Source organism: Podarcis gaigeae, assembly GCF_964106915.1.
Source record: "Podarcis gaigeae genome assembly, chromosome: 18".
Lineage (NCBI taxonomy): Eukaryota > Metazoa > Chordata > Lepidosauria > Squamata > Lacertidae > Podarcis > Podarcis gaigeae.
Genome location: NC_139696.1, coordinates 2,452,948 through 2,479,107, shown reverse-complemented (window position 1 = coordinate 2,479,107; position 26,160 = coordinate 2,452,948). Strand labels below are relative to the sequence as shown.

General features: G+C 48.8%; 1 protein-coding gene across 2 annotated transcripts; it reads right to left on the bottom strand.

Moving 5' to 3' along the window:
* Positions 1 to 709: 709 nt before the first annotated feature.
* LOC310835742 (GRAM domain-containing protein 2A-like) lies at positions 710 to 22,893 on the bottom strand (the record flags this gene model as incomplete). Of its 2 annotated transcripts, XM_083720694.1 has the most annotated exons (12): positions 21,392 to 21,537; positions 15,124 to 15,252; positions 13,753 to 13,837; positions 13,089 to 13,158; positions 11,307 to 11,410; positions 9,943 to 10,041; positions 8,342 to 8,413; positions 6,662 to 6,730; positions 4,525 to 4,588; positions 2,822 to 2,890; positions 1,900 to 1,978; positions 710 to 824 (listed from the first exon to the last, which is right to left on the bottom strand). In XM_083720694.1, the coding sequence occupies exons 1-12, from the start codon at positions 21,445 to 21,447 to the stop codon at positions 710 to 712; spliced, it is 1,011 nt and encodes a 336-aa protein (XP_083576820.1). In that variant the 5' UTR covers positions 21,448 to 21,537. The 2 variants fall into 2 exon arrangements, with proteins under 2 accessions (XP_083576820.1, XP_083576819.1); XM_083720693.1 differs by lacking the exons at positions 710 to 824; positions 1,900 to 1,978; positions 21,392 to 21,537 and adding an exon at positions 22,590 to 22,893 and having other exon boundaries at positions 2,583 to 2,890.
* Between the last annotated feature and the right edge of the window lie 3,267 nt (positions 22,894 to 26,160).

Genomic DNA, 26,160 nt, shown 5'->3' with positions numbered 1-26,160 from the left:
TCTGAATTCGGCCTCTTAATAGGGTAGGGGGCTATTTTGAATTCTGCCTCTAATAGGGTAGTGGGCTATTCTGAATTCTGCTTCTAATAGGGTAGGGGGCTATTTTGAATTCTGCCTCTAATAGGGTAGGGGGCTATTTTGAATTCTGCCTCTAATAGGGTAGGGGGCTATTTTGAATTCTGCCTCTAATAGGGTAGGGGGCTATTCTGAATTCGGCCTCTAATAGGGTAGGGGGCTATTCTGAAGTCTGCTTCTAATAGGGTAGGGGGCTATTCTGAATTCTCCTTCTAATAGGGTAGGGGGCTTTGGGGAACTGCTAATATAAGTGACATAACCTTTGCCCCTCTCCTTCTGTGGGGTGTGTGTTTGTGTGTTTCTGTTTTAGAGAGTTAACCAGGACTGTCGTTTTACGCCAGGGGTCAGCAAACTTTTCCAGCCGGGGGCCGGTCCACCGTCCCTCAGACCTTGTTGGGGGCCGGACTATATTTTGGAAAAAAATATGAACGAATTCCTATGCCCCACAAATAACCCAGAGATGCATTTTCAATAAAAGGACACATTCTACTCGTGTAAAAACACACAGATTCCCGGACCGACCGCTGGCTGGATTGAGAAGGCGATTGGGCCGGATCTGGCCCCTGGGTCTCAGTTTGCCTACCCATGTTTTACGCCAAAGGTAAAACAGAGGAACGAAAAGCCCCCCAAAAACTCACTGGTGCTGCTGAAGGTCTATTTCGGGCCACGCTCCCATGGAGATCAACTGTTCTTCCAGTTGCACGATGCGGAAGCCAATGTACCCCGAGGAAAGAAGTAGGACCACCACCCTGAAACCGAGATATCAGAATATTAAGATTTTATAAGAGCATCTCCAGTCTCTTCCCTATCTCTCTCGCAGGCTAAACATACCCAGGTCCTTCGACCGTTCCTCATCAGGCTAAGGTTTCCAGACTCTCGATTACCTCAGGCTATGCTCTATCTTTGTCACCACACTCTGAGTATAAATTGCACACTGTATTAATTGATATTTTTAACATTAGTGACCATGTGATGATTTTAGCTTATGAGTTTTATTGTTTAATGTCTTTATTTGTACATTAGGGTATTTTTATAGCTTTGTTTAGAGTACGTAATGTTTTAATAATATAAATGTTTTACGTCTTTTTTTAATCAATTCAGTATATTTTCTTTTAATTGTCAAATAATTCTGTGTACATTGCGGCAGCCTTTGGCTATGTGCAATAAAACTGACTGAGACTCTCGATTACATTGGTTACAGTGGAACGGGAAAATATGAAGCCATTGTGGCTAACAGCGATTGGCAATTTTATCCTCCAGCCAGTGGGACAATCGTCTTAATTTTTCTTCTAGGTATAGGTAAAGGGACCCCTGACCGTTAGTTCCAGTCGTGGCCGACTCTGGGGTTGCGGCGCTCATCTCGCTTTATTGGCCGAGGGAGCCGGCATACAGCTTCCAGGTCATGTGGCCAGCAGGACTAAGCCGCTTCTGGCGAACCAGAGCAGCGCACGGAAACGCAGTTTACCTTCCCGCCAGAGCGGTATCTATTTATCTACTTGCACTGGCGTGCTTTCGAACTGCTAGGTTGGCAGGAGCAGGGACCGAGCAACGGGAGCTCACCCCGTCATCGCGGGGATTCGAACCGCCGACCTTCTGATCGGCAAGTCCTAGGCTTTGTGGTTTAACCCACAGCGCCACCCGCGTCCCACCAATAAGTCTTCTAGTAGCAGCCAAAAGTTTAGTAGGGAAGGGGCCAAGAGGTGGATTTAACAAGCTGCGTGCTTCATGGAATGGTAGAATTGCAGAGCAGGAAGGGAACCCAAAGGTCATCCATCCCAACCCGTTTTCAGTGCAGGAATCACAACAGAAAACTGGCCCACTCACAAGCAGAGATAGATGAGGATGACAGTGTTGAGGGGGCTGAGGTGAGACTTCCAGCTCCGCCAGGACTTTGTGGACCCTCCTGGAAATAAAAAGAGGCGATATTATTATTATTATTATTATTATTATTATTATTATTATTATTATTATTAAAAAGGCCTGGGAAAAGACATATGAATATTTTTATTTTATTTTATTATTATTATCAATGCACGATGAGAAAAGCCATACATCCAAACTGAACCAAGAAAAAGCAGAAATAATAATAAACGCAGTAAAAACAAAACAAAACACAAAGTATTTTAACAAAAAGAAAAGAGGTGTTTTGACTATGGACCTGACCTCCCGTCTACTCCTTAAGTCAATTACATATAACTTATTGCTGCACCACTCTGGCCAGACAGTCTGCGGGCAGGGAGGGTCTCATCCTGCGTCCCAGATGGAGCTGCCCTGGACACAGAACTGACCTGTGCCTCTATGGACAGCTGTGGATCCAAAATGATTCCCAGGCTGCACACCTGGTCCTTCGGGGGCACAGTGACCCCATTCAGGACCAGGGAGTCCCCCACACCTGCCCGTCTCCTGTCCCCCCAAAACAGTACTTCTGTCTTGTCAGGATTCAACCTCAATCTGTTATCCACCATCTATCCTCCAACTGCCTCCAGACACTCACACAGGACCTTCACCGCCTTCACTGGTTCTGATTTAAAGGAGAGGTAGAGCTGGGTGGCATCTGCCTACTGATGAACACCCAGCCCCCAAAACTCTGATATCCCACAATTGAATACAATTCAATTGGTCTCTTGATGGCTGAGAATCTCTCTCTCTGGCCTTTGGAGTGCAATGCCCAGTTTGGCTGGCGAAAAAGAGATTTTGGGGGAATTTGGAGAGGGCGGTTTGCAAAACGGTAAGGAAAGCCACTCACCTCTGTTTGCTGCCGCCCGGTGCGGTTCAATAGCTGCCATCGGGGGGATCCGTGTCCTATCTGCCCCGTCTGCAAAAGAAGACGGTTAAGGCTTTTTATTAAAAATAAAATAAAATTATAGTTGCATTTCACCTTCTCAACAACCCTGGCAGGGAGGTCAGCCTGAAAGTGAGGTATTGGCCCAGTGCCGGATTTATGTATAAGCTAAACAGGCTATGGGATTGCAGGTGGCGCTGTGGGTTAAACCACAGAGCCTAGGATTTGCCGATCAGAAGGTCGGCGGTTCGAATCCCCGCAATGACGGGTGAGCTCCCGTTGCTCGGTCCCTGCTCCTGCCAACCTAGCAGTTCAAAAGCACGTCAAAGGGCAAGTAGATAAATAGGTACCGCTCCGGCGGGAAGGTAAACGGCGTTTCCGTGCGCTGCTCTGGTTTGCCAGAAGCGGCTTAGTCCTGCTGGCCACATGACCCAGAAGCTGTACGCCAGCTCCCTCGGCCAGTAAAGTGAGATGAGCGCCACAACCCCAGAGTCGGCCACGACTGGACCTAATGGTCAGGGGTCCCTTTACCTTTACCTTTAAACAGGCTATAGCTTAGGGCCCCATTCCCTTAGGGCCCCCCCAAAAAATTTAAAGGCATGTATATTTCCAAAATATAAGATAAAAAAACACAAATAAAATAAAACCTACATCCAGCAACAGTGTTTTGTGTTGTGTAGGCTGCTATAATGTACGGTAAGTCATGGGCTTGTATTAGCTACGGTTTTGATCCACTTTTAAAATGAGGCTGCATTTTAAATTGTATTTTAACCTGTATTTTAAATTGTGCCCCCCCCCTTATGTTTTTACTGTAATTTTACTGGTGTTAGCCACCCTGAGCCTGTCTCTGGCCGGGGAGGGCGGGGTATAAATAAAATTTATTATTATTAATTATTATTATTATTATTATTATTACGATTGCATTTGTTTCTAACACTCAATTTCACATTAATCAAGCTATTTCTAATTATTAGTAGTTTGCATCATATAGTTGCACCTCTTATTATTTCATGTTACAGCAAGTTTCCAGAGACTGGATGATGAGCCTTTGTAAACTGTGTTTTTAAAGGAACTTTTGTCATTGCCAAATGCCAAGGTGCTTGCATTATTAGGCTCGTTATGAATAAAAAAAATCATTTTAAGTTAGAGCTTAATAATTATTTCCCTATTAATATACTTCTTAATTTTATTTCACTCTATATGTCTTAATTGTATTTCAGTTCAACAATGACTTTGATAAAATACATATTTTGTGATGTGCAAATGGCATTAGATACCTTTTAGGTCCATAAATTACCACCCTGGATTTAAGATTAAAATGGAACGTGAATTGGAAATACATAATGGAATACGAAGGACAGAAATAGGGGAAAGAAGGGACCTTATTGATGAACAAAGAATGTCAACTTAATGGGATTAAATCTGGTGCAATTTGAGACGGATTTGTTAAAAATTGGGAAAACCAATAAAAATTATTTGGGGGGGAATACTAAAATGGATTAAAATTACTTTCTAAGCAACGGGGCAGGTTTGTCTAAACAGTAATGCTTTTCGCAGGCGGCAAAAAAACTACTGTGAAGGCACCTGCTTAATATCACTAGGCGGGGAGTTCCAAAGGTTAGACGCCGAACTTTGTATCAAATAAACAGAAACAACCCAATTCTCACCAGTCTCTTCCGGGAGGGTTTCTTCCAGGGGGGGCGTCCGGCTGCTGTCCAGCTCCTTTGGGCTCTGCGAGGGGAACGAAAATGGAGAGAGGTTGGAAACGGGGGGAATTTGGTTGCATCCAGACACCTAGCTTAGCGTTGCATGCTCTGAACGGCAGCAGCCACTGACCAGGGTTTTGTCAGGCAGGAGTTTTTCCCTAAACAAGCTATGGGACGCGGGTGGCACTGTGGGTAAAACCTCAGCGCCTAGGACTTGCCGATCGCATGGTTGGCGGTTTGAATCCCCACAATGACGGGGTGAGCTCCCGTTGCTCGGTCCCTGCTCCTGCCAACCTAGCAGTTTGAAAGCACGTCAAAAGTGCAAGTAGATAAATAGGTACCGCTTTATAGCGGGAAGGTAAACGGCGTTTCTGTGTGCTGCGCTGGTGCTGGCTCACAGAGCAGCTTCGTCACGCTGGCCACGTGACCCGGAAGTGTCTCCGGACAGCGCTGGCCCCCGGCCTCTTAAGTGAGATGAGCGCACAACCCTAGAGTCGGACACGACTGGCCCGTATGGGAAGGGGTACCTTTACCTTAAACAAGCTGTAGCTTAAAGGTAAAGGTAAAGGGACCCCTGCCCATTAGGTCCAGTCGTGGCCGACTCTGGGGTTGCAGTGCTCATCTCGCTTTACTGGCCGAGGGAGCCGGCGTACAGCTTCCAGGCCATGTGGCCAGCAGGACTGAGCCACTTCTGGCGAACCAGAGCAGCGCACGGAAACACTGTTTACCTTCCCGCCAGAGCGGTACCTATTTATCTACTTGCACTTTGATGTGCTTTCGAACTGCTACGTTGGCAGGAGCAGGGACTGAGCAACGGGAGCTCACCCCGTCATTGCGGGGATTTGAACCGCCGACCTTCTGATTGGCAAGTCCTAGGCTCTGTGGTTTAACCCACAGCACCACCTGGTCCCCAGCTATAGCTTAGGGCCCCCCCCAAAAAAGGGGGAAAAACTGGATGTACATTTCCAAAATAGACGATAAAAAATAAATGAAATAAAACCTACATCTAGCAACAGTGTTTTGTGTTGTGTCGGCTCCTAAGATGTAAGTTATGGGCCCCTTCTGCCAGTCTGCTCCCCCAAACATCACTGGTTTGCTCCTTTCTTTATATAGGGTGCCTTTCTATATATTTGTTGTTGTTTAGTCGTTTAGTCGTGTCCGCCTCCTCGTGACCCCCTGGACCAGAGCACACCAGGCCCTCCTGTCTTCCACTGCCTCCCGCAGTTTGGTCAAACTCATGCTGGTCCCTTCGAGAACACTGTCCCACCATCTCGTCCTCTGTCGTCCCCTTCTCCTTGCGCCCTCCATCTTTCCCAACATCAGCGTCTTTTCCAGGGAGTCTTCTCTTCTCATGAGGTGGCCAAAGTCTTGGAGCCTCAGCTTCAGGATCTGTCCTTCCAGTGAGCACTCAGGGCTGATTTCCTTCAGAATGGAGAGGTTGGATCTTCTTGCAGTCCATGGGACTCTCAAGAGTCTCCTCCAGCACCAGAATTCAAAAGCATCAATTCTTCGGCGACCAGCGTTCTTGATGGTCCAGCTCTCACTTCCATACATCACTACTGGGAAAACCATAGCTTTAACTATACGGACCTTTGTTGGCAAGGTGATGTCTCTGCTTTTTAAGATGCTGTCTAGGTTTGTCATTGGTTTCCTCCCAAGAAGCAGGCGTCTTTTAATTTCATGGCTGCTGTCACCATCTGCAGTGATCATGGAGCCCAAGAAAGTAAAATCTCTCACTGCCTCCATTTCTTCCCCTTCTATTTGCCAGGAGGTGATGGGACCAGTGGCCATGATCTTCCTTTTTTTGATTTTGAGCTTCAGACCATATTTTGCGCTCTCCTCTTTCACCCTACATATAGGGTGCCTAAAATATCCCTGGTTTGCTCCTTTCTATATATAGGGTGCCTGCATTCTGCATGGACTGGTTGCACGGCCACATGGGCAAATGGCTTGAGATACCTATGAGGTCCACAAATCACCATATAGCATATATTATTATATAAGCAGGTGCCCTACACCTGTAGCCTTTTGATCCTAATTATTCCTAATCCCAAAATGATGGATGAGCACACAAAACACAGAGAACGCAGTTTCCTACCAGAGAAATCTTAAGCAACTGGTCCGAAATGTTGTGCGCTGCGGTTGGGCTGTTGTTCCGACTGCCGTCCTATAATAATAATAATAATAATAATAATAATAATAATAATGATAATAATTTATTATTTGTACCCCGCCCATCTGGCTGGGTTTCCCAGCCACTCTGGGCGGCTTCCATAGAAACCAAAAATACACTAAGATGTCACACATTAAAAACTTCCCTAAACAGGACTGCCTTAAGATGTCTTCTGAATGTCAGGTAGTTGTTTATTTCCTTGACATCTGACGGGAGGGCGTTCTAGAGGGCGGGCACCACCACCGAGAAGGCCCTCTGCCTGGTTCCCTGTAGCTTTGCTTCTTGCAATGAGGTAACCGCCAGAAGGCCCTTGGGAGAAGGACCCCGGTGGATGATGGGGGTGGAGATGCTGGATGATGAGGGTGGAGATGCTCCTTCAGGGATTCTGGGCCATTTAGGGCTTAAAAGGTCAGCACCAACGCTTTGAATTGTGCTCGGAAACGTCCTGGGAGCCAATGTACGTTATGTGGTCTCAGCGGCCGCTCCCAGTCCCCAGTCTGGCTGCCGCATTCTGGATTAGTTGTAGTTTCCGAGTCACCTTCAACGGTAGCCCCATGTAGGGCGCATGGCAGTAGTCCAAGCGGGAGATAACTAGAGCATGCACCACTCTGGCGAGACAGTCCGCGGGCAGGTAGGGTCTCATCCTGCATACCAGATGGAGCTGCCCTGCATACAGAATTAACCTGCGCCTCCATGGACAGCTGTGAGTCCAGAATGGCTCCCAGGCTGCGCACCTGGTCCTTCGGGGGCACAGTTACCCCATTCAGGACCAGGGAGTCCCCCACACCAGCCCGCCCCGTCCTAGAGGAAGCAGAAGAGAAATCAAAGAACTGGAACCATGGAAGTGGAAGGGCCCTCCAAAAGTCATCTATCCCAACCCCCCATGAGATACATAGCTGTACCTAAAACGGACCAGATTTCCTTCTTTCATGACTGTGGAATATCTTTAATAATAATATAAATTATTATTATTATTATTATTATTATTAATAATAATAATAATAATAAAATAATAATAATAATAATAACAATAATAATAATTCAATTCCAATACATCTATAGCAGGGGTCAGTAAACTTTTTCAGCAGGGGGTTGGTCCACTGTCCCTCAGACCTTGCGGGGCGCCGGACTATATTTTGAGGGGGGGAATGAACGAATTCCTGTGCCCCACAAATAACCCAGAGATGCATTTTAAATAAACGGACACATTCTGCTCATGTAAAAACATGCTGATTGGAACAGATTAATCCGTTTTGCATTACTTTCTTTGGGAAAGCGCTGTCTTGGTTTTGGAACGTTTTGGTTTTGGAACGGACTTGCGGAACGGATTAAGTTTGAGACCCAAGGGACCACTGTATTACAATTCCGCCCCATCTTTTCTCCAACGAAAGTTCTTGCTCCCTCCATTTTTTTCCTGGGTAGAGGTAATGTTGGTCACAGGGACTAGAAACTTAGGTTCTTTTAAAAAATGAAAGGAAGATAGTATCTTCCTGAGATTTTGAATCTCGGCACCTCAACAAGGTGTGTGTGTATCCTGGCAGAGAACCAAGGTATCACTCTATTATTATTATTATTATTATTATTATTATTATTATTATTAATTACCTGGAGGTGTTTGCAGATAGAACGCAGGCTCTGGTAAACGGTTTCCCGGGAGCGAAGAGACCCAAACAGGAACTGCGGTGTGGGAAGAAGGGGTAGGATAAAATAAAATAAGATCACAGTCTTCACCTTGTGGAACGAAACAGATCCTTCACGCCCATATTTTGCTTTCTTTTCCTTTCCGACGGGGAGGCAGCCTAGCCTTCCACACGGAAATAACACCCCATAATAGATTGGAAAGCTTGCTAGAGGAAAAACCTGGGCAAACAGGACTAGAACCTTGCTGGGTTTTTTTTAAAAATGGGATTCTTAGGAGGCTGAAATGTTCGGAGTTTCCGTCAGGGCCAACATACAAATTTTGCAAACCGCTTTGTGAGCCTCGAACGGAGGGGGGTATATCAGTTCAATAAAGAACCGTAATTTAAATCACATTCAATGCACACTTAAAAGCATTTCCCCAGGTCCTGTTGCTTCAGCTAACGGCTGCCATGCATCTAGAATTTCCTGGACATAGCCCTCGTAAACGGGTGGAGATCGCTGAGATGTCCGGGGAAATCTGGACATGGCAAAAGTGTAAAGGTAAAGGCGCTCATCTCGCTTTACTGGCCGAGGGAGCCGGCGTACAGCTTCCGGGTCATGTGGCCAGCAGGACTAAGTCGCTTCTGGCGAACCAGAGCAGCGCACGGAAACGCCGTTTACCTTCCCGCTGGAGTGGTACCTATTTATCTACTTGCACTTTAACGTGCTTTCGAACTGCTAGGTTGGCAGGAGCAGGGACCGAGCAACGGGAGCTCACCCTGTCATTGCGGGGATTCGAACCGCCGACCTTCTGATCGGCAAGTCCTAGGCTCTGTGGTTTAACCCACAGCGCCAGTGAAAGTATAGTTTTCCTTTTTTAAAAAATAGCTCGGAAACTCTTTTTTTTCATTATCGATTCTGAGATTTTGCTCAACAGCTTTCGACAAAACTATTTGCGAACCCAGCCCTGCCAATCCATTGACACAGCCAGGACGGGATTTAGTTTTGATGAGGCCCTCAGCTCCTGAAGGTCATGGGGCCCTTTCCATGTCCAGCTGTCCTTTGTCAACAACAAATTGTCACTGTTTTTTTGTGTTGAATATATGCTATATGGCAATTGATGGACCTCATAGGTATCTCAAGCCATTAGCCCATGTTGCCCTGCAACCAGTCCCTGCAGAATGTAGGCACCCTATATATATAGAAAGGAGCAAACCAGGGATATTTCAGGGAGCAGGTGGGGCCCGTTGACTTACATCAGTGATGGCCAAACTTGGCCCTCCAGCTGTTTTGGGACTACAACTCCCATCATCCCTAGCTAACAGGACCAGTGGTCAGGGGTGATGGGAATTGTAGTCCCAAAACAGCCAGTTTTGGCCACCACTGACTTACATCACAGGAGCCTACACAACACAAAACAATGTTGCTGTATGTAGGTTTTATTTTATTTGTTTTGTATCTTCTATTTTGGAAATGTACATCCAATTCTCTTTTCCCTTTAATTTTTTTGGGGTCCCCAAGAGAGCAGGGCCCTAAGCTAGAGCTTGTTTAGCTTTTACGTAAATCCGGCACTGGTCGGCTCTCACCTTTTCTCCATCCGACGTCCGGATGCAGACAGCGTTGGGTACCAGCAAGGCTGTGTTGGCCTTTTTGAGGATGCTGATGGATGGAACTGGGATGACAACCTGTCGGTCCGGGAAAAGGGGAGGCAGGAGAGAGAGAGAGAGAGAGAGAGAGAGAGAGAGAGAGAGAGAGAGAGAGATGAGGGATAAGGAAGTGCAGGATATGACCCAACATGGTTCATGGGGAAAAGGTATCTTTATACTTCAGAGAGAGAAAGACCACAAGTCTATGTTAACGGAGAAATCTGAGGGCTCCCTTGGACAAAATAAACAAGGACACCAGCCAGGCATACCAGAGCAAAACAGCAGCCAGTTGGCTTGGTCTTTATTGAAGACGGTCGCGACGGGACTCCCACCTGCCACCAGGTGGAACAAGATGGAAGCCCCAAACAATAGAGCCCCCAAACTTTTATTAGCTGCTAATTCCCATGTTACACCCCCCAAAAAACTACATCACTCATACATCTTGAAAGGGGAGGTCTGGTGGCCGTAATCTGAGCATCCTGGACCCTGCCCCATGGTTCCTCTTGCCCTCTACCAAACACCCATCAAGTGGAACAAAAGAGATATTTCCATTTCCCTGTTTCCCAGCTAAGTTCATCACACCCTTTTGTCTTCATCTGGGCTTATTTCTGGAATGGCTACCTGTCTGGCACTCAGGTATCAGGATGCCAGGGATTGTCACTCAGGCAGAGGGGCTGCTGAGGAGCTGAGCTCACCTGTCTATAGGAATTTCTGAAGTTTTCCCAGTGAGCCAGTACAGAGATACATTGATCAGTGAATTCTGACATTTGGTATCGTGCAGCAAAGGCCCTTGGAATAGATAGGAAGAAACTGTGACAAAGTGTTTTGTGGGGACAAATCACAAAAGTCACAAAAGCGATTGTGCCTTTTTGGGTAGTGGGCTGCATGTGCATGAGATCTGCTGGAGGGGCAAACCCACTCCCAACCTATACATAAATTCCTGCAACAACTATAAGAAGAGCTTATGGCGTCCCGCAACATTATCCCAGCTAGCTTTTGTCTAGGCAACAAAGGGAAGGAAGAATAAACCTCTTCAGATCCTCAACCCGGGGGGCCGGATCCGGCCCAATCGCCTTCTCAATCCGGCCCGCGGACGGTCCAGGAATCAGCGTGTTTTTACATGAGCAGAATGTGTCCTTTTATTTAAAATGCATCTCTGGGTTATTTGTGGGCTATAGGAATTTGTTCATTTCTTTTTTCCAAAATATAGTCTGGCCCCCCACAAGGTCTGAGGGACAGCGGACCGGCCCCCGGCTGAAAAAGTCTGCTGACCCTAGCTTTAACCTCGGCCCGAGAGCCCTTACCTTAACTTCCCGGTGTACCATGCTACAGTAGAAGCAGACGTGATTTTCGGATATATACAGGCGGCCGTGATAAGGAACCTCCCGTTGCCAGGCGCACGAAAACGCTGCGGGGGGAAAATCCAGGAAGGAAGGGTTGGCAAAGAAGCTGCCACGATTCTAGTGCTCAGCATAGCTGTCAACCATCCCTTATTTGGCGGGACAGTCCCTTATCCCAGTGCCGTGTCCCGCTGCTGTCCCTTATTGATGATGTCCCTTCAATTTCCCGGGTTTCAAAGGAAGCAGCTCCTCTCCCTCCCTCCCAGGGAGGAGGGAGGCTCCAGCTGTGTTGCTTGGCTGCGTTGCTCACCCAATAAGGAGTCTGAGAACGACTGGGGGGTGGAGCTTGCATGTCTTGTGCCGATCAAATCGGCCGCGTTGCCTGGGGACTCGCCTTTGCTCAGCGCTTCCCAGCAGAGAGGTGACGGTGGTTTTCCTTGCTGCATCCCCTTTGCCGGGTTGCTGCGCTGTGGGAACCACCGCTTGAGGCTTCATTTGGTTGCTGGCTGGGCTTTCTGCCTTTGGCTTGGAGGGGCTCGAACATACCTGTGCCCCTAGTAAAATCCCTTATTTTGGCTGCTGATCCCTTATTTCCGAGGCTGCTGGTCCCTTATTTTCAAATCTGTAAGTTGACTCATGGCCACCTCAGTGTGGTGAACCATCACACAGCGACCAGGGTCGGGCCCCGCTGGAGGAGCGGGTGACATGCAAACTCCTCCTAACTTCTTTTCGTTTTGCACGAAGCACTGAGGAGCGGAATAATAGTGGCGGCGGCTGCACACCCTCCAAAATTTTTGTCAGTGCCTAAATGGTATTGAAGGGAAACGGGTGGCGCTGTGGGTTAAACCACAGAGCCTAGGGCTTGCTGATTAGAAGGTCAGCGGTTTGAATCCCCGCAATGACGGGGTGAGCTCCCGTTGCTCGGTCCCTGCTCCTGTCAACCTAGCAGTTCAAAAGCACATCAAAGCGCAAGTAGATCAATAGGTACCGCTCCGGCGGGAAGGGAAACGGCGTTTCCATGCGCTGCTCTGGTTCACCATGAGCGGCTTAGTCCTGCTGGCCACATGACCCGGAAGCTGTATGCCGGCTCCCTCGGCCAGTAAAGCGAGATGATCGCTGCAACCCCAGAGTTGGCCATGACTGGACCTAATGGTCAGGAGTCCCTTTACCTTTAAATGATATCGAGTGTTGGAGCAACTTGGCCACAATAAGGACATTTTGCCCGTGGTATGACTATTTTCCACCTTCACACTTCGACTCTCTGGCACCCCCTCTGAATAACCTAGCAATTCCAAAATATAGACGCGCTTTTACTCTCGCGAGATTGAATGTCTAGCCCTCGGCTGGACTTGAGGGACGATTCCAACAGATGCCACACAAAAAACTTCCCTGTGGAGACGGCCGTCCCAAATCGGTGGTGCATGCCCTTCTGGCTTGCCCTCTTTGTAAAGACTTGAGGAATGAGATTATCACCCCTCTTTTATCGTCCATCCCGGGTCGCCCAGCCCCTGCCCCAGGGTCCTTTCTCTTGGCAGGTCAAGATGAGCAGGTGAACGCAAAGGTGGCAAGGTTTTTCGCTGGGGCAATCAGAATAAGGTCCACTATTTGACCATTGATTCAAAGCCCTCAAATGTATTTTATATAATTGACTTTTTATTTCTATTCTTTGTATATCATAGTGTTGCTTTATTGCTATGGCCGATGGCTGATGCAAATAAAGATTAATTATTTAATTCAAGCACTTACTCTGCAAGAGCTCTTCCTCCTCTGGGAAGTCTTTGAACACCCTTCGGAAGTTGAGAGTGTGTTTCACCAGCTGTGGAAAGGGGAGAGAGAGAGAGAGAGAGAGGTGTGATCTGTTTAGCCCTGATCCGGGTCAGCTGAGATTCCTGCAATTTAGAATTCTACGATTCTACGATACTTATTAAGGACCGGAAGCCTCTGACGGGCTTTTTGTGTGAAAGAGAAAACGAACTCGTAACAGATGGATTTGAAAATTGTGGGGGTGGAATACCGGCTTATAGAAAACAGAACAGATGGGTGTTAAGGTGTGAATACTATATTTAACAGAGAACCAAAAGTCTTTTTGTCATTTATTTTCTCTTTTTTCTTCCCTCCCTTCTTCCCTAACTATGGCAGGGACTTATGGCCTTTTTGGTGGTGGCTCCCCGGTTGTGGAACGCTCCCCACCCGTCTCAATCGCTATAAACTTTCAGGCTTGAAATGGTAGGTGTGTCAGCCGCTCTGCAGAAGCAGGGCAGGATAAAAAGTCTATTATTCATCCCTGCATTGAAAGCGGGTTGGACTGCATGACCACTGGGGGGCCCTTCCAACTATACGATTATACGAACTAGTTAATAATTACAAATCAGAGCAGTCGGAAAAGGCTCTCTCTGCCAGCCAAGCTTACATTGGAGTCCGAATTCCTGTGCTGTGCAGAGGCCAAAATTTCTTTCTCGGCCTCTTTGGAGTAAGACGGATCGTAAGTCTTGGATCTAAAAGGAACGAGAGAAACAGAGTTGCTCTTATATATTGGATGATAACAGGAAAATATTGTTGAAAATCTATAAATTACTGTTGGCACACTAAGGATGAGGAGGTCAAAGAGGTGATGTTACAATGGGCTAAAGATTTTGGAGTTAATATTCAGTTAGAATCTCAGGAAAGGTTGTGGAAGGAAGGTATTGATTTTATTGAAGAAAATGTTATGAAAATGATGTACAGATGGTATGTAACACCATCTAAACTAGCTAAAAGGTTACCAGACACCCCTGTTTCCCAGGGACAGTCCCCAGATTTATAAATCAGTCCCCTGTCAAAATCCATCAGACCCGAAGTTGATTAAAAATTATAGACCGATTTCTCCGTTGAATACAGACTATACAATTTTTACTCAGGTCTTAGCCAATAGGATGAAAATCATTTAAAAAAAGAATTATAAGGAAAGTCCAAAAAATATAATCCGGAAACAATGGAAATGTTTAAATGATTATTTATGTAGACAAAGGGATGAAAGGAGGGTGTTCCACAGGGTGGGCGCCACAACCGAGAAGGCCCTCTGTCTAGTTCCCTGTAACCTCACTTCTCGCAGGGAGAGAACCGTCAGAAGGCCCTCGGGAGAGGGACCCAGGTGTCCGGGCAGAACAATGGGGATGGAGACGCTCCTTCAGGGATACTGGGTCGTTTAGGGCTTTCAAGGTCAGCCCCAAGACTTTGAATTGTGCTTGGAAACGTACTGGGAGCCAATGTAGGTCTATCAAGACCGGTGTTATGTGGTCTCGGCGGCTGCTCCCAGTCACCAGTCTAGCTGCCGCATTCCGGATTAATTGCAGTTTCTGGGTCTTCTTCAAAGGTAGCCCCACGGAGAGCGCATGGCAGTAGTCCAAGAGGGAGATAACCAGAGCATGCACCACTCTGGCCAGACAGTCTGCAGGCAGGGAGGGTCTCATCCTGCGTACCAGATGGAGCTGCCCTGGACACAGAATTGACCTGCGCCTCCATGGACAGCTGTGAGTCCAAAATGACCCCCAGGCTGCGCACCTGGTCCTTCAGGGGCACAGTTACCCCATTCAGGACCAGGGAGTCCCCCACACCCGCCCGCCCCCTGTCCCCCCAAAACAGTCCTTCTGTCTTGTCAGGATTCAACCTCAATCTGTTAGCCGCCATCCCTCCTCCAACCGCCTCCAGACACTCACACAGGACCTTCACTGATTCTGATTTAAAGTACATTTAAGGTCAAACACACAAGCGGTTCAGAGCCTCACTTTTTGCCAAAACTCACCGCGAAAGGGGCGGGTTGTGTCCATTCCTGGCTGCCTCGCCGACCGTCTCCTCCAAACTTTGGGACTTTTTTTGCTCCGACATCCTTCGCTTGCTTTTCCTTTGTTTTCCAGAGATCTCTGACAGGCAGCTGGGAAGGAGCGAGAAATTGCCTGATTAATTATGTTGCTTCACAAGTCCCGAACCCCAGCCTTGGGCCGACACTTCCTCCTCCTGAGACACCGTCACCCTCGCTGCTGATCCACCCATCCTTGCTCCTGCGCCCATTTCACAGATGGGCACAAGAAAGGCAGAGATTTAAGCAAGGGGGAAGGCGGCGAAAGAGGCCCTCAAGCTGGACTTGAATCATTCTGGATATCTTCCAAACGACATGCCTTCAACGTGTCTCCGAAACGGAGACGGGGAATTTTATTTTTGTTGAGATTGCAGGAGGATAAATTTCCCATCCTTGCTCCTGCGCCCATTTCACAGACGGGCATAAGAGAGGCAGAGACTTAAGCAAGGCGGGAGGTAGCGAAAGAAGCCCTCAGTTGGACTTGAACCATTTTGGATGAGTTCAAAACGGCATGCCTTCAACGCGTCTCCAAAAGGGAGGCGAAGAATTTTATTTTTATTGCGATTGCAGGAGGATAAATTTCCCTTTTTCGGCTCACCTCACACCAGTGCTTTGTCATGCAATGCAATCCCTCTCTAGCCTGTCATCAGTCAGAATTTAATGAGATTATTTCCCTCCCCTTCCCTATAATTAGCCGCGTGCCAATGGAATCAGCCGCGCCCCGATACAAAACCCGAGATTGCGATCGCTTTATGTAACGTCTCAGGTGACGAGGGAGTGGGTGGCATCTTGGTTTAACTTTTGGCCTTCCGTAAAGGGCATGGGGACTCCTGAGGAAGACCCGTAGACCCTCCTCATCCAGGAACAGTCTAGCACTAAATACTGCTTGCTGCGGGCAGCGGTTTATACAACAACGCAGGAAGATGGAAGAAATTGCTTTTGGTATTTCACAGAAGTATCCGGCTGGACGCCGGTTCGCTTTTAGTCCGATAAGCCTCCGCGGCTGACGATTAAAGGTAAAGGGACCCCTGACCATTAGGTGAGTTAAACCACAGAGCCTAGGGCTTGATGATCAGAAGGTCAGCGGTTCAAATCCCCGTGATGACAGGGTGAGCTCCCGTTGCTCAGTCCCTGCTCCTGCCAACCTAGCAGTTCGAAAGCACGTCAAAGTGCAAGTAGATAAATAGGTACCGCTCCGGCGGGAAGGTAAACGGCGTTTCCGTGCGCTGCTCTGGTTCGCCAGAAGCGGCTTAGTCCTGCTGGCCACATGACCCGGAAGCTGTACGCCGGCTCCCTCGGCAAGTAAAGCAAGATGAGCGCCGCAACCCCAGAGTCGGCCACAACTGGACCTAATGGTCAGGGGTCCCTTTACCTTTATTGTATATCTATGTTTTCCATTTTGTCTTTCAAGCCTTGAAATAAAATTATTTGTCAGCATAAGTTTTGTGGAAATTATTTATATACTTGCTTATTTAAAAGACTTCAGTTATCCCCAGGGTAAAAAAAGGGGGGCACATTATCTACCTGCCCTGGCTCTGCAAGACCCTGATGATGCCCATGGCGTGGCCCAGATCCGCTGCCCACCCACCCACGCACCAGCCGTGGCCGCGCCGGGTTGAGCTCAGCACAGGGACTGAATGAGAGGGTGGGCGGCAGGGTCCGCAGGCTGGATTGATGAGCTTGGTGGAGCCGCATCTGGCTCCCGGGCCGTAGTTTGCAGACCCCTGTGGTAGAACCTCCATGCGCAGGAGAAGCCTACCTGAAAATGTCAGCCGATCAAGCGGCGAGAGAGGGATGTCCGGGAATTCTGGCTCTGCGGCTCGGAGCCAGACCCAAGACCCATAACCTTTCGCGTCAATATCACAGCTTGTTTTTTTTCTGCATTTCACATTATCATTTTCATTTAGGGGATTTTAGTATTTTATTTTTAGGGGGTGGATAAGGAGGTCCACATCCAGCGAAAGAAGTACATGCGAGGTTATTTCTCTATAATCGAAATTCTATCCATAATATAACAATTTACGCCAGGGAGACTTCTGGGCCGGGAGCTGAAATCCGTGGTGCATGCTTTGGAGTTGCTATGCCAAACAGGATACACAGAACAGGAAAATAACCAGTCTGGCTGGCTGTTGGCATTCCTGGGATTTCCCAGCCGGCCGCCGGGGGAAAAGTCACCGGCGTGGAAAATCAGAGCCACCACAAAACACCAGAATTTACCCCTCGGCCAGATCCCCGTTTTCCTTTTCAAAAACCAATCGTTTGCTTTTTATTGCTTCCCTCCAAAGAGCTCCAGGCTGGGCTCAGGGGTTCTTCCTCCACACAACCTCATTTTATAGAATCAGAATTTCAGAAAGGGACCTCGCTCCCCGGAAGGGTCATCTAGCCCAACCCGCAAACCTCCAAGGCAGCAACAAGCTTTCGAAAAACAAATCACCGGCCGATTGGTACACACCAATCAAGCTTCCAGCAGAACCAATGCTAGCCCCCTCGCCCCCCCCCCGCTTCTAATCGCCTCCGTCCTTAAATAGGACTAGAAACTTGGGAAAGGATTGTAAACTTTTTCAATATGCAGTAACAGCAGCGAGAATACTACTGGCCCAAAAATGGAAACAGGAACAATTGCCGGCGCTCGAAGAATGGAGAATGAAATTGATGGATTATGCAGAAGTGGATAAAAAAACAGGAAAGATCAGATATATACGAGATCAAAAGTTCATCGAAGATGGGGGGAAATTTACAGATTATCTGAAATGTGTATGTGATGAGCAAATAACGCTAGTGGGATTTCAAGAAGCTCTGTGAATGTTAGAGGACTATTGTATTGATGAAAACTATGAGGTGAAGGTTTATAAAATGCAATATAAAATTAGGAAATGCGTTTTAAAAATTTGAATAATGGATGATTGTCAGAGAGGTTGAAGGAAGTCAAAAAGGGAAAATATGTGACAAATTTAGATTGGATATTATAAATGTATGTTGGAAAATTTAATAATTTTACTTTTTTAAAAAAGAAATTTGGGCTGCATTCGCCGCACTCCCTGTCCTTCCGCATTCCTAGCCAGGGGGCTGCAGGGATCAGAGATTGGCAGGGATGATCTCCAAAAGGTAAAGAGGACTGGAAACTTAGGCTGCGGTTTGATACCCGCCCATTGGACCAGATGGCCTCTGGGCAGACACGTGTTGGACTGTGTATCGTATACTTGGAGGGGTTCCAGAGTTGTTCCCTTCCTAGACTGATGCTTCCGTGACGCTAGTCCTAACCTGAGATGCCAATCTTTCGCAAGATCCCAAATCCCACGTGCGCCCATAAATACCATATTTTTCGCTCTATAAGACGCACCAGACCACGAAACGCACCTAGTTTTTAGAGGAGGAAAACAAGGGAAAAAAAATTCTGAATCTCAGAAGCCAGAACAGCAAGAGGGATCGCTGCGCAGCGAAAGCAGAGATCTCTCTTGCTGTTCTGGCTTCTGGGATAGCTGCGCAGCCTGCATTCGCTCCATAAGACAGACACACATTTCCCCTTACTTTTTGGGAGGGGAAAAGGGAGTCTTATAGAGCAAAAAATACGGTAGCCAAGATACATGCACGCCTTCCCACGGGCCACAAAAGATGGGTCTCCCTATTAATAATAATAATAATAATAATAATAATAATAATAATAAATTCATTCTTTATACCCCACCCATCTGGCCGGGTGTCCCCAGCCACTCTGGGTAGCTTCAAGCAAAATATTAAAATACAATACAGTGGTACCTCGGGTTACATACGCTTCAGGTTACATACGCTTCAGGTTACAGACTCCGCTAACCCAGAAATAGTACCTTGGGTTAAGAGCTTTGCTTCAGGATGAGAACAGAAATTGTGCGGCGGCGGCAGTTGGAGGCCCCATTAGCTAAAGTGGTACCTCAGGTTAAGAACAGTTTCAGGTTAAGAACGGACCTCCAGAACGAATTAGGTTCTCAACCCGAGGTGCCACTGTAATTCATCAAATATGAAAAGCTTCCCTAAACAGGGCTGCCTTCAGATGTCCTCCAAAAGTCAGATAGTTGCTTATTTCCTTGACATCTGATGGGGGGGCGTTCCACAGGGAGGGCGCCACCACTGAGAAGGCCCTCTGCCTGGTTCCCTGTAATCTCACTTCTCGCAGGGAGGGAACCACCAGAAGGCCCTCGGAGCTGGACCTCAGTGTCCGGGCAGAACGATGGGGATGGAGATGCTCCTTCAGGTCTACTGGGCCATTTAGGGCTTTCAAGGTCAGCACCAACACTTTGAATTGTGCTCGGAAACGTACTGGGAGCCAATGTAGGTCTTTCAGGACCCGTGTTATGTGGTCTCGGCGGCCGCTCCCAGTCCCCAGTCTAGCTGCCGCGTTCTGGATTAGTTGCAGTTTCCGGGTCACCTTCAAAGGCGGCCCCACGTAGAGCGCATGGCAGTAGTCCAAGCGGGAGATAACCAGAGCATGCACCACTCTGGCCAGACAGTCTGTGGGCAGGGAGGGTCTCATCCTGCGTACCAGATGGAGCTGCCCTGGACACAGAACTGACCTGAGACTCCATGGACAGCTACGAGTCCAAAATGGCCCCCAGGCTGCACAGTTGGTCCTTTGGGGGCACAGTGACCCCATTCAGGACGACGCCTGCCCCCCTTGTCCCCCCAAAACAGTACGTCTGTCTTGTCAGGATTCAACGTTGATCTCCGCAGATAGTGCTTGCTCCAATCTGCCCTGATATCACATGGGACAAGCATCCATCTATGTCCCAGCGTCCTGTCTCCGATAGAGGACAGCCACAGACTTCTGGGAACCCGCATTGCTGGGGGGGGGGGGGTTTGGACTTTGTTGTTGTCATTTAGTCGTGTCCGCCTCTTCGTGACCCCCTGAACCAGAGCACACCAGGCCCTCCTGTCTTCCGCTGCCTCCTGCGGTTTGGTCAAACTCATGCTGGTAGCTTCGAGAACACTGTCCCACCATCTCGTCCCCTTCTCCTTGTGCCCTCCATCTTTCCCAACATCAGGGTCTTTTCCAGGGAGTCTTCTCTTCTCATGAGGTGGCCAAAGTCTTGGAGCCTCAGCTTCAGGATCTGTCCTTCCAGTCAGCACTCAGGGCTGATTTCCTTCCGAATGGAGAGGTTCGATCTTCTTGCAGTCCATGGGACTCTCAAGAGTTTCCTTCAGCACCAGAATTCAAAAGCATCCATTCTTCGGCGATCAGCCTTCTTGATGGTCCAGCTCTCACTTCCATACATCACTGCTGGGCCACAGACTTCTAGGAACCCGCACTGATGGGGGGTTGGACTAGATGACTCCAATTCGACAATCTTATGGTTTTAATCCCAGAGGGGGGGGGTCTCTTCTTTCCCCAAGTGCCTGCCTGTTCAGTGGTAGGCTGCCCCAAACTAGGAAGCTCTGCTTTTAGCAGTAGAGAAAGGTTTTTGTCAGTAAAAGGAGCAGCCGAGAGGGTGTCCCTCCCGGGCTCCGAACTGGTTGCCACCTCTAACCATTGGTCCTGCTGGTTGCTGGGAGACGGGGCCTATTCTTATTATTGATTCAGTTCAAGGTGGCTCACAAACAAGAACATGCGCAGAGCCTGCGCCCCCGGCGCCAGCGTCCCGAAAGAATTGGGAGCGGAGTCACTGGTGGGCTGGGAATCCCCCGTGCTGAGAGCCTGGCCAGGACGCCTGGGTCCCTTCTGGGATGCTGGGTGGGGCTTTGCATCGATTGGAAGCCGGGAGGTCTCTGGCAGAACGCCAGGACACCTGGGTTCTTCTGGAGAGAAGATGCCAGGTTTATTTTTAGAGGGTTTTGAAATAGGAAAGGCGGAGGTGGGTGAGAGAGGAAGGAAGGATGGATGGAAGGAAGGAAGGAAGGAAGGAAGGAAGGAAGGAAGGAAGGAAGGAAGGAAGAGAAAAAGTGCAAAAGAAAGAAAGAGAAAGAAAGAAAGGGAGGGAGGGAGAGAGAGAGCGAGAGAGAAAGAAAGAAAGAAAGAGAGAGAGAGAAAGAGTGAAAGAAAGAAAGGGAGGGAGGGAGGGAGGGAAAGAAAGAAAGAAAGAAAGAACGAAAGAGGGAGAGGGGGAGAGAGAGAGAAAGGAAGGAAGGAAGGAAGGAAGGAAGGAAGGAAGGAAGGAAGGAAGGAAGGAAGGAAGGAAGAAAGAGGGGAGGGCTTGTTCCTAAACCCGGACGCCTGGGTTCTCCTCTCCCTAAAGGAGGTTACTACCTGATGTCGGTCAAGGAGAGGCTATCAGGTCCCGGGGCGACTCCGAGCTTGACCATCGCGGAGCCTCTTCAGATCCGATGCCCGGCTCATGGGCGGGGAGAAGGGAGGCGCGCGGACGCGAGGGAAGACCTTGAACCTTTTCCTCCGCCTCCTCCTCGCCACCTCCCCGAGATGACTCCCGAACGGCGGGCCACCTTTGACTCCTCCTCCTCTCACCTTCCTGCCCAGCACCAGGGGATGAGCCGGCGGCTGTTCTGAGTCACCCGAGAGAAGCGGAGCGACTCCGGATTAAGCGGCGCCGGGTAGAAACCTCGCGCGGCTGCTCCGTCGAAAGGAAGCCGAAGCGACTGAAAGGGGTCTCCCCCATCCCTGATCTAACAAATAGACCGCAGGCATGTCCAACGGGTAGATCGTGATCTGGTAGATCTACCAGATCATCACTGGATATATGCGGTGAAGCTGAACAACTGCGGCTCCCCTAAAAAACCCTCAACATTTTACCTCTTCCCTGAAAAAACTCAACAACTTTGACCTGGACCCCCCAAAAGGGGGTAGATCACTGCCAGTTTTATCTCTGTGAGTAGATCGCAATCTCTTGGGAGTTGGCCACCCCTGAAATAGAGGCAGTCCCAGCTTTTCCCAACTCCCATCTTTCATACCCTCCAAAATTTCTCCAGTGAAAATAGGGACGTCCTATTCCGTCCCCTCCAACGTTTCTCCCCTGAAAATAGAGACGTCCTATTCCATCCCCTCCAACGTTTCTCCCCTGAAAATAGGGACGTCCTTTTCCATCCCTTCCAACATTTCTCCAGTGAAAATAGGGACGTCCTATTCCGTACCCTCCAACGTTTCTCCCGTGAAAATAGGGACGTCCTATTCCATACCCTCCGACGTTTCTCCCGTGAAAATAGGGACATTCTATTCCGTCCCCTCCAACGTTTCTCCCCTGAAAATAGAGACGTCCTATTCCGTACCCTCCAACGTTTCTCCCGTGAAAATAGGGACGTCCTATTCCATCCCGTCCAACGTTTCTCCCGTGAAAATAGGGACGCCCTATTACATCCCCTCTGACATTTCTGCCCTGAAAATAGGGACGTCCTATTCCATCCCCTTCAACGTTTCTCCCCTGATTTCCAACGGGGGTGGAATCATATCGATTGCAAGTGTCCCCCTTCCTCAAAAGAGCCCAGCCACTTACAGCTTGCTCGGCCGCCCCGGGATGACATCTTCAGCAGCTTTGAGGTGGTCCATTTTTCACTCCGAAGGGCCGTCTTCCTCTTCCTCGCCTTCCTCTCCAGCCTTCTGCCCTCTGAACCTCCTCTCAGCTGCTTTTATCGGCAGTCAGGGTGAGAAAAGTCTGAAGTCCAACTCCACCTGGGGTTTCAGCTGCTGCCAGCAAGACCAGGAAGCTGTCGACTCCAAGGCGATTCGGAGCGCAAACATGACTTCTCCTCTGGCAGCTCAAGTTGCCTGGAGACAGACATCCTTCAAACGGTTGCCGCGGCAACAGCATGGGGACTCCCTTTGGCGTCGCCTCCTCCAAATCGCCCACAGAGACTCACGTTGCCGCTGCTCTGTGGTACCCAAAGATGCTCTCCAGCTCCCTGAAACATGTCCTTCTTCCCAGTCCATCTTCTGCTTGCAGCAGAGATAAAGGTAAACCTAGACAGTATCTTAAAAAGCAGAGACATCACCTTGCCAACAAAGGTCCGTATAGTTCAAGCTCTGGTTTTCCCAGTAGTGATGTATGGAAGTGAGAGCTGGACCATAAAGATCGCCGAAGAATGGATGCTTTTGAATTCTGGTGCTGGAGGAGACTCTGGAGAGTCCCATGGACTGCAAGAAGATCCAACCTCTCCATTCTGAAGGAAATCAGCCCTGAGTGCTCACTGGAAGGACAGATCCTGAAGCTGAGGCTCCAAGACTTTGGCCACCTCAGGAGAAGAGAAGACTCCCTGGAAAAGACCCTGATGTTGGGAAAGATGGAGGACACAAGGAGAAGGGGACGACGGAGGAGGAGATGGTGGGACAGTGTTCTCGAAGCGACCAGTATGAGCTTGACCAAACTGCGGGAGGCAGTGGAAGACAGGAGGGCCGAAGACAGGAGGGCCTGGCGTGCTCTGGTCCAGGGGGTCACGAAGAGGCGGACACGGCTAAACAACAACAAAGGGTGAAGACCATTAGGTGAAGACCTGGTCGACTCTGGGGTTGTGGCGCTCATCTCGCTTTACTGGCAGAGGGAGCCAGCATACAGCTTCCGGGTCGTGTGGCCAGCAGGACTGAGCCGCTTCTGGTGAACCAGAGCAGCGCACGGAAACGCTGTTTACCTTCCCGCCAGAGCGGTACCTATTGATCTACTTGCACTTTGACATGCTTTTGAACTGCTAGGTTGGCAGGAGCAGGGACTGAGCAACAGGAACTCACCCCGTCATGGGGATTCGAACCGTCGACCTTCTGATCGGCAAGTCCTAGGCTCTGTGGTTTAACCCACAGCGCCACCCGCGTCCCTTGTTGCTATGAATTAGGTCAGATTCAAAAGAACCGTGGGTGCCACCTGCCAGTTATGCAACGTTTATTTCAGGGGCGTTCTCTTATTTCTTCTTTTTCTTTTATGGCTGAGCTCACCTGTCTGATGAGGCAACAGAGGTGCTTTTGAGGTGAAGGACTCTTGCAATGCTAGAGAATAATTAAACCCCTGCAGGAACCAACAGGGGGGAAAGAAAGTCTTGTGGAAACAGGAGCTGAATGCTCTGATAATGTCTTGAGAGGCACATTATTAGTACCTTGTCCTCTGGGCTGAAGATAATCAAGATGCATTGCATATCGCCCAACATTTCATTATCCGATGGAAATAGGGATGTCCTATTCCATCCCCTCCAACGTTTCCCCTGTGAAAATAGGGACGTCCTATTCCATCATCATCATCATAAATTTACTATTTATACCCCATGCCCCAGCCACGCTGGGCAGCTTCCAACATACCGTATTTTTCGCTCTATAAGACGCACCAGACCACAAGACGCACCTAGTTTTTGGAGGAGGAAAACAAGAAAAAAAATATTCTGAATCTCAGAAGCCAGAACAGCAAGGGGGATCGCTGCGCAGCGAAAGCAGAAATCCCTCTTGCTGTTCTGGCTTCTGGGATAGCTGCGCAGCCTGCATTCGCCCCATAAGACGCACACACATGTCCCCTTACTTTTTAGGAGGGAAAAAGTGAGTCTAACAGAGCAAAAAATACGGTATATAAAAACATAGCATGAAACAAACAAACAAAACCTCTATCCAGGGCTGCCTTCAGATGTCTTCTAAAGGTTGTGTAGTTACTTATCTCCTTGGCTCGGAGGTCAAATAACTCCATCCCCTCCAACGTTTCTCCCCTGAAAATAGGGACGTCCTATTCCATCCCCTCCAACGTTTCTCCCCTGAAAACAGGGACGTCCTATTCCATCCCCTCCAACGTTTCTCCCCTGAAAATAGGGACGTCCTATTCCATCCCCTCCAACGTTTCTCCCCTGAAAATAGGGACGTCTTATTCCATCCCCTCCAACGTTTCTCCCCTGAAAATAGGGACGTCCTATTCCATCCCCTCCAACGTTTCTCCCCTGAAAATAGGGACGTCCTATTCCATCCCCTCCAACGTTTCTCCTGTGAAAATAGGGACGTCCTATTCCATCCCCTCCAACGTTTCTCCCCTGAAAATAGGGACGTCCTATTCCATCCCCTCCAACGTTTCTCCCCTGAAAATAGAGACGTCCTATTCCATCCCCTCCAACGTTTCTCCTGTGAAAATAGGGACGTCCTATTCCATCCCCTCCAACGTTTCTCCCCTGAAAATAGGGACGTCCTATTCCATCCCCTCCAACGTTTCTCCCCTCAAAATAGGGACGTCCTATTCCATCCCCTCCAACGTTTCTCCCCTGAAAATAGGGACGTCCTATTCCATCCCCTCCAACGTTTCTCCCCTGAAAATAGAGACGTCCTATTCCATCCCCTCCAACGTTTCTCCTGTGAAAATAGGGACGTCCTATTCCATCCCCTCCAACGTTTCTCCCCTGAAAATAGGGACGTCCTATTCCATCCCCTCCAACGTTTCTCCCCTCAAAATAGGGACGTCCTATTCCATCCCCTCCAACGTTTCTCCCCTGAAAATAGGGACGTCCTATTCCATCCCCTCCAACGTTTCTCCCCTGAAAATAGAGACGTCCTATTCCATCCCCTCCAACGTTTCTCCTGTGAAAATAGGGACGTCCTATTCCATCCCCTCCAACGTTTCTCCCCTGAAAATAGGGACGTCCTATTCCATCCCCTCCAACGTTTCTCCCCTCAAAATAGGGACGTCCTATTCCATCCCCTCCAACGTTTCTCCCCTGAAAATAGGGACGTCCTATTCCATCCCCTCCAACGTTTCTCCCCTGAAAATAGGGACGTCCTATTCCATCCCCTCCAACGTTTCTCCCCTGAAAACAGGGACGTCCTATTCCATCCCCTCCAACGTTTCTCCTGTGAAAATAGGGACGTCCTATTCCATCCCCTCCAACGTTTCTCCCCTCAAAATAGGGACGTCCTATTCCATCCCCTCCAACGTTTCTCCCCTGAAAATAGGGACGTCCTATTCCATCCCCTCCAACGTTTCTCCCCTGAAAACAGGGACGTCCTATTCCATCCCCTCCAACGTTTCTCCCCTGAAAATAGGGACGTCCTATTCCATCCCCTCCAACGTTTCTCCCCTGAAAATAGGGACGTCTTATTCCATCCCCTCCAACGTTTCT